Source organism: Equus caballus, chromosome 18 (genome assembly GCF_041296265.1).
Source record: "Equus caballus isolate H_3958 breed thoroughbred chromosome 18, TB-T2T, whole genome shotgun sequence".
Classification (NCBI taxonomy): domain Eukaryota; kingdom Metazoa; phylum Chordata; class Mammalia; order Perissodactyla; family Equidae; genus Equus; species Equus caballus.
Window position 1 is genome coordinate 77,007,216 of NC_091701.1, and position 8,745 is coordinate 77,015,960.

Consider the following 8,745-nt stretch of genomic DNA (forward strand, 5'->3'; position numbering starts at 1 on the left):
GGAAAAGCTCCACCTTTTTCTTTAACAACCCACTATAGATCTGCCATTTGTGAATTCATCTAAGCAGAAGCACTCTTTCTCCTCTTGATTACTTTAAAATGTCAAAAACAACATTGAAAAACTAAAGAATAAGCCACAACTGGGAAATGGTATGTGCCACATATATAACTGACATATATATTCTACAATTCCACAAAATAATTAAACAATGGGGAAAAACTTGAACCAATAATTAAAAGAAAAGAATACGAATGAGCAATAAACATAATCAATCTCCTTAGTAATCAGACAACTCCAAAAAGAAAAGCCACAATGAGATCCCTTTTTATATCGTCATACTGACAACATTTAAAAACCTGTGGGTACCAAGTATGGATGAGGACAGGAGCAAAGGGAAGCCCACTAGGCTGCTCGAGGAAACGCAAATTCACACAATCTCGTTAGTGAACAATTGGCAATATCCACCTCTAAACTTTGAAGACCTGCACACAGCACGATCCAGCATGCCGTTTCTGGGTCTACCACACAGAAGAAACTCTTGCACGTGCACTAGGAGACGTGGCAGAGAATTTTCAGAGCAGCATTGTTTGTAGAAGAAAAAAAAGGAAGCTAGCTAAATACCCATCAATAGGAGCTGGGATGAATTTTGGTACCGTCACATGAAGGAATACTACCAGACAGTGAAACGAGATGAACTAGAGTAATTTGGTTGAACCATATGAAACTGCCATCCTTGTAGGTCAGGCACCATCAGATATCAGCAGTTTCATATGATTCAGTCAATACCTGTAGGAGCACCATGCTTTCTGGAACAAGATGGTGGTAGATGTGAACATTGTGAATGTACTAAACGCCATGGAACTATCCACTTTAAAATGGTAAATAAAATAAAAATTCTATTTAAAAAAGAAACACAGGGGCAGGCCCCATGGTTGAGTGGTTATGTTCACGTGCTCTGCTTTGGTGGCCCAGGGTTTTGGTGGTTTGGATCCCCGGTGCGGACACGGCACCACTCCTCAGGCTATGCTGAGGCGGCATCCCACATGCCACAACTGGAAGGACCCACAACTAGAATATACAGCTGTGTACTGGGGGGCTTTGGGGAGAAGAAGGAGGAAGAGGAGGGGGAGAGGAGGGGAGGGGGGAGAGCAGGGGAGGAGGAGGGGGAGGAGGAGAAAGATTGGCAACAGATGTTAGCTTAGGGCCAATCTTAAAAAAGAAAATGCTGAGCAGACAGAATATGTACAATATGATACAGTTTACACAACATTAAAAACACATCTAAACTGTATGTTCCTTATGGATTCATACTTATGCGATACACGTGGGGGTGATACACACGGAGTTTAGACAAGCTGTTTCGGGGTGCGTGGGGTTTGGGGCGAGAGGGCGGAACTACGCAGGCGCTTCCCTGTGCTGGTCTGGTCTTCCCTCAACCTGGTGCTGAATCTGTGGGTTTTCTCTTTCTTGTAGAATCCTCGTCGCTGCTGACTGATGTAACGTGGCCACCAGACAGGGTGACTTAGTCGTTGACTGTTGAGTGCTTGGCCTGGTAGGGGGTGCAGGGTGGTTCCGACCTCTTGACTGGGGCAGAGTAAGTTTCTTCAACCCAGTTTGTTGCTGTTAGTGCCCACGGGGTGGATTCCTATCCTAGCGCCCCTGTGGACAGCAGAGCGGAAGCCCTCGCTGCGTTTTTGCGCCATCCTCTCCCCTTCCTGCGCTCTATCAGACGGTGCTCCCCACCCTGCCCGTATTTGAAACAGCGCTGGTATAGCTTTTCAGCGTCAGAGCAACACGCAGCTGCCACAGCAAACCACACCGCTGAGAGCCCACAGACGGGTGCTGGGGCGGTTCCCTGAACGGGAAGCAAGCCAGGGCGGGGGGGTTGGGGGTGGGGGTGGGGTGGTGAGAGTGTGGACCTTAACCACTGGGCCCCCAGGACTGGCCTTCTTCAACCACTACCTGTCCGCATCTTTCGTGGTGGTGGTTTCTGTGGCGGTGACGTAATTAGCGTTGCCAAGGGGCATTGACTCACTTTTTATTGCTCTGAGCCATCCTTGTTGCAAAGTAACCACCCTGATACCTCGTCTGCACCAGGAAGCAAGCCTGCAGGTGGGAAACCCCCTTGTGGTGCCTCCGTGCCAGCGCCTCGAACCTGTTCTGATGGATTAGTGTAAGTCAGGGGTCAGTGCAGGCTCAGCCTTCCTCAGTGTGACCCCGCTCCCACCCCATTGCTGCTGACATTTCTCCTTTGCCAGAGTGCAGGGTCACGAGCTCCGTACTACAGCTCATCCTCCTAGTCGTTGCTCGTTTCCCCACTTGAAAGAATCCGCCACGCTCCTCCAGCCTCCACCCCGCCCAACCTCAGGCCTTCCTGAATCCCCAGCTCTGACCGCCCTGCGTGCCAGGAGGCAGGGAGCCAGTTTTGGCTAGGGGCTTCTTGCTGCTGCCAAATTAGCAACTCCTGCCCTTGGGTCCGGCCACTTGCTGACGCTGACAATGTTGACTCTGTGACAGTGACAGAGAGGTGTTGCTGCTCCCATTTCATAGATCAGAAACAAGGGCCCAGAGGCTAAGCGATCAATAAGGTCAGACTGCTAGGAAGTGGGAGGACCAGACTGGAACTCTGGCTGACCTCCACGCCCGGGGGCCTGTCCTTTCTGTCGGTGGAGGCCTTTCCCGAGGGACGGAGGGTGGGCCTACACACGGTAGTTTGCACCCCATCCTCAGTCCTGGAGATGGGGGCTGGGCCTGTCCTTGAGTTACCACCCTGAAACAGCAGGCCAGGCCAGTTTTATCAACAGTTTCAGGCCTGTGAGATGGGCTTGGCCCAGTTAAAGATTGTGATTAAGACAGGCAGTTCAATTACTTACGAGAAAGATGACCCATCCCACCAGACAGTGGAAGCACAGTGTCTGAAGAAGAGTCAGGCTGGTCCAACTTCCTCAGGCCTCCGGCGCTGCCTCCTGAGGCCTGGGATTGCTGTGTGTGAGGAGCCCTCCCAGCCAGTTTCCCCCGTTTGCTCTTTGTGTTCAGTGAGAGGTTATAGCTTCCGGGAAGGACGATGAAACTAATGCAGCGTCGGGAGGAGAACACGTGTGGGAGCAGGGAACAGACTCCCAGACCTCAGCGCCCTCCCTTCCCGGGGCCACCTTTGCTCAGATGCCACCCTGCACAGGCGGGGCTGCTGCAGTCACAGCTCGTGCCTCTGTCCCCCCACTGGCGCGTTAGCCAAAACGTACTAAAGCGAGTGCCCTGAAGAAGCCATAAGGCTGGCCCCTTGCCAGCACCACCTGTCAGTCTTGGAGGCGTGGAGTTCATGAACTTGTCATTCCCTTACTCTGTTGTTGTTCATACTTCCGTTTCACGTGTATATGTGTCTTTCTCCCTCACCTTATTGTAAACATCTTTTAAAAATTTCTGTTTTCTTTATTTGGAAATGTAATACAAGCAGGTGGTAAAAAATTTAAACAGTGCAAAACGGTACCATGGAAAAGTAAATTTCACACTGACCCCTGTTCCTCAAGCTCCGGCTCTTAGCACAGAGATAATTATGGTTTCCAATGTTTAGAATATCCTTCAGAGGTATTTTATTCTTCTATAAGCGTGTACGTATCTGTGTCCTTCCCTCACTCCCCCTCCCACACGTTAGCAGACTGTTCTGCACTGTGGTTTTCTAACGTCACATACCTCGGTGACTGTGCTACGTGAGAACATACAGGTCTCCTGGAACCTTTTCCTGACTGCTAGCGTTCTGTTGTATGTACGTGTCCTCAGTGATCTAACCAGCACCCTCTTGATGGGCGTTTAGGGATCACAAACTCCAGAAGGGCAGACACAAGATCTTACCCATCTTTTGTTTCCTACACTCTGGCCTAAGAAAAAGGGGTGAGCCAGGATTGTTCAGTAATTAAAACACAACACAAACCACAACCGTCCATTCATGAAAAGTGGAGAGCAGCTCTATTTTTTCTCAGCTCTGAGTTCTGACATCTGCAGCTTTGCCACACTGAAAATGTGCTAGTTCTCGTTCAGCTTTCCTATCAGCCACACCATCAACCAACACGTCCTGAGCGCTGCCAGGTGTCAGCAGTTAGAAAACGTGGATGCAAGAAACGTCCCTGCCCTCTAGGAAATTAGAATCTGGTTGGGGAGAGAAGAAAGGTACTTTCTGGCAAAAGCGATGTAACAAAATAATCAAGAAAGGATGGATAAATTTTAAAAATGCTGTTAGGACAATTGGCTCTCCACTTGCAAGTAAACAAAGTTAGATGCCTACCTCAGACTATGCACACATACACAAAAATTCCAAAAGGTTTAAAGATATGAGTGTTGAAACAAAACTATAAAGGAATTAAAAGAGATATAGGAAATAAAAGACCAGAGACAGTTTCCCTAAGCAAGACATAAAAGCCAGAAGTCATAAAGGAAAAGATTGATAAATTTGACTACTTAAAAACGTAAAACTTCTGTATAATCAAAGACATGAAAACTGCATTAAAACACAGGCAATGCCGAGTCCATTCAGAAGATGGCTGGTCCTAGGCAGGAATGCATGGATTATGCAGTAACACTAGCAAGACAAGCTGGAGAGGTGGTTCGTGACGCCCTGAAAAATGAAATGAATGTTATGATTAAAAGTTCTCCAACTGATTTGGTAACTGCTACTGACCAAAAAGTTGAAAAAATGCCTATCTCTTCTATAAAGGAAAAATACCCTTCTCACAGTTTCATTGGTGAGGAATCTGTGGCAGATGGGGAAAAAAGTGTCTTAACCGACAACCCTACATGGATCATTGACCCTATCTATGGGACAACCAGCTTTGTACATAGATTTCCTTTTGTAGCTGTTTTGATTGACTTTGTTGTAAATAAAAAGATGGAATTTGGGGTTGTGTACAGTTGTGTGGAATATAAGATGTACACCGGCAGGAAGGGAAAAGGTGCCTTCTGTAACAGTCAAAAACTGCAGGTTTCACAACAAGAAGATATTACCAAATCACGCTTGGTGACGGAGTTGGGGCCTTCAGGAACACCCGAGACTGTAAGTATTATTCTTTCTAATATGGAAAAGCTTCTTTGCATTCCCATTCATGGGATCTGAGGGGTTGGGACAGCAGCTGTTAATATGTGCCTTGCGGCAGCTGGAGCTGTGGATGCGTATTATGAAATGGGAGTTCACTGCTGGGACATGGCAGGAGCTGGCATCATTGTTACCGAAGCTGGTGGAGTACTCATGGATGTAATCGGTGGTCCATTTGGTTTGATGTCACGAAGAATAATTGCTGCAAGTAGTGAAAGTTTAGCAGAAAGGCTAGCCAAAGAAATTCAGATATTATCTTTTCAAAGAGACGATGAAGATTAACTACACAGCCTCATATGTCCAAGCACAGTTGCATCTCCCCAGATTTGCTGACACACTGATGGTGTTAGGCAATTTCAGATGTATAATATAATTGGTTTAAGTTGTCATTGATGTCAAGATTAAAAAATTGCCATTTGTTTCATATTTTACTAAGACTAGGTATGAAAGAATAGATGAAATGTTTGTTTTATTGTTTTAAAAAATTTTGCACATAAGAATGTACTTCAGGAAAAATACACAGGCAGTTGATGAGATCATTATATCAACTGAGATAGTTAGCAACGTAGAGTTTCTAGGTATATACGAGCTTCTGAAATTTTGACTTACTATTTATACACATAAGCATTCTTAATTAGAAAGTTAACTTTTTGGAAAAAATTTTCTCTTTAGTTCCAAAAGCCATACTTAATTAAATTTGTAAGAATAGAACGAGTGTTTCCCAGCCCGAGGTTTCTTTGTCTGCAGAGAATGCTGTTGTCCTCATCGGTAGCACATCGGTAGCAGTGTATTCATGCGTGTAGCACTTAGCGCAGTCCTTGTCAAACATAGGCAATCCAAAAATAAGCACTGAAAGAGTGACTGGTTTGCAGGTCGCAGTTCTTAGTTACAACAGATAAAGTAGTGAGCACACTGTTCTGTATTTTCACTTCAGGTTTTGAGGTAAAAATCATCTCATCATCCTTTTCATATTTCACGTTACCATTCCTGTAACATTTCATATTACTGTGCCATTTCCATTGCCATAACACCAGGTATCATTCCTAATGGTGGACGTTTCTGCAGTTGATATATTTTTCAAAACACTGCATTACAGTATTAGTTTGCATTCCTTTAAAGTCCCTATGTAAAAGCGAAGAAACTGTTTCAAAAAAGAATCCTCATCAGGCATCTGATATAATTAGATACAGTATAACGTTTTACTGAATTCAATATTTATGATTCAACGATGTGCAGACTGATGTGGTTGTCACAGGAAACCCACAACCTGCGAGTATGCTGTACTGTTGATAGTGAACTGTTTGTTCTTCCCAGACTTCTCGTTTAACTGTATTGCCACTGGATTCTATTCAGCCTTTAAATATTCCTTAATAGTCTCTGGCGTATTGAACTCAAAAAGAAAATTGTTCTGGTTCATAGATATTTTTAAAAGATTCATTTATTGCTTAGCCTTGTCGCTTACCAGTAAACAGACTATTATGTTTTGTCCTAGGCTCATGGGAGCCTTGTATCTGATAAAATGAAAGTGCACTATCAAGTCCTCAGGGTTGGGGGTTATTTTATCGTTGTGCATATCCAATACATTCAATATATATGATGCTAAGATTTGAGTTTTTATATATAATTACTATATTTGCACTGCTGGTCATGTGCCATAAAAACATCTCATACTGTTTTAAGACAGGTTGTTTTTGCAATTAAATTTATTTTAATTAAGATTATCATGGATAAAATTTTAAATAAAAAGTATAATTTTAAAAAAGAGACAGGCAATGAAGTTTGGGAAGAAAAAAGTTCTGGAGATGGATGGTGGTAACGGTGGCACAGCAATGCGAATGCACTTAATGCCACTGACCTGTGCACTTAAAAATGGTTTCGACGGCAAATTTCATGTTACGTATATTTTACCACAATGAAAAAAAGCCATGCAATGAATCAGGAGAAAATATTTGCTATGTAAGTAACTAAGGATGGACGTCTCTAATAAAATTTGTAAAACTAAGCATACTTTTAGGAATAAACCAAGAAAGAATTTCTATGAATCAAAAAGAAAGTGAGAAACAGTTCAACTACAAAATGAATAAAGCATACGAACAAGTGTTTCACAGGAGAAGAAATAAGAATGAACAATGAACTTATGAAAAGATGTTCAACCTTCATAGTAATTGAACAAAACAAACTAAAACAATGAGATACTAGTCCTCGGATGAATAAAAGTTAAAGGAAAAAAGCTGTTGTTGGAAATATAAATTGGTGCAGCCTTTTAGGGAGAGCAATTTCAAAACATCTCTCAAAAATGTAATTGCACAACTCTGTGACAGAGCAATTCATTCCTCTTCAAGGAATTTTTTCCTTTAGAAATAGTCATGTTCACAGAAACACACTTACAGTATTACACAGTGTAAAATAGCCCCAATTTGGAAACTAGCCGCATTTCCTTAAATAGGGGAGTGGCTAAACAAATTTCACAGGTTATACAATAAAACATCTGGCATGAATTAGAAGAATGAACTAAAAGAATGAGTTAAAAGAAGGGACAATATGTAGAGACCCAATATATCTTGGTAAGTAAAAAGAAAGCAAGCTGTAAACCATATACATTCAGTTAGGGGACAGTCAGAGGTGGAAACCCCACCTGTAATTTGAAAGGGAAAATTTAATAGGAAAGAATTATTAACTAGTAAAAGAAGGTTAACTACTCAAAGGCTGAGGCAGAGTGTCCTAGGAAGGAAGAAATCCAGAAGACCCCTCCCACCCCAAGGCTGGGAATCAGAACTGAAGAAGCTGCAGCTGTGCCCAGTGGGGGTGGGGAAGGTCACTGGGGCGTCACGGGCCAGAGCTTGTCTGCAGCCAGCAAGCCAGGGCTGGTGAGCAGAGGGCTGCCCGCTGGGGTGGGGACAAAATTCTCTAGAGCGTGCTCACCACAGGTCTTCCGCAAGCCTCTGGCAGCTGCGCTTCAGGAGCAGGAAGAGAAGCGCCCTCCCTGAAGCGGGAGGAGGAGCCTCTGCTCGGTCTCGCGCTGCTCCTTCAGCGCCCTCCACTAACAAAGCCTAGACTTGTGCCAGCTGGCAAAGGAGACATTGTTCAAAAATTATTTTATTTAGGTCATATTGGCTTATAACATCGTGTAAATTTCAGGTGTACGTTATTGTATTTCACCTTCTGTCTAGACTGCATTGTGTTCACCACCAGTAGTCTAGTTTTTATTTGTCACCACACATATGTGCCCCTGGCCCCTTCACCCCCACCCTGGCCTTCCCCTCTGGTAACTACCAATCTTTTCTCCTTATCCTCATGTTTGTTTTTCTTCCACATATGAGTGAAATCGCATGGTGTTTGTCTTTCTCTGACTTATTTCACTTAGCATAATACCCTCAAGGTCCATCCATGTACAAATGGGACTACATCAGACTAGAAGGCTTCTGTACAGTAAAGGAAACATCAACAAAAGGAAAAGACAGCCCACCAACTGGGAGAAATATTTGCAAATCATATATCCGACAAGGGGTTAATTTCCAAAATATATGAGGGAGACATTTTTATAGGGTGTAGCTACAATATCACCAAGCAGGACGGCAAGTGGATTTGGAGCTGAGGCAATACCCTGACTATATGTACACTATTGACAAATAAAAATGGCAAGTAATAGGATATATTGAAGT

At 43.8% G+C, this 8,745-nt stretch overlaps 1 protein-coding gene across 1 annotated transcript; it reads left to right on the forward strand.

The window, feature by feature from the left end:
• Nucleotides 1–4,412: 4,412 nt before the first annotated feature.
• LOC100068215 (inositol monophosphatase 1-like) lies at nt 4,413–5,378 on the forward strand. Its single transcript, XM_014732338.3, has 2 exons — nt 4,413–4,986; nt 5,096–5,378. Exons 1-2 carry the CDS (start codon nt 4,532–4,534, stop codon nt 5,244–5,246), a joined length of 606 nt encoding a protein of 201 aa, XP_014587824.2. The 5' UTR covers nt 4,413–4,531; the 3' UTR covers nt 5,247–5,378.
• Nucleotides 5,379–8,745: the final 3,367 nt, after the last annotated feature.

Excerpts from the sequence above, each read along its gene's own strand:
- LOC100068215 (XM_014732338.3), top strand. The coding sequence starts at position 4,532 with ATGGCTGGTCCTAGGCAGGAATGCATGGATTATGCAGTAACACTAGCA. Across the intron at positions 4,987-5,095 it reads CTGCAGGTTTCACAACAAGA|GGGATCTGAGGGGTTGGGAC; the intron begins AGATATTACCAA and ends ATTCCCATTCAT.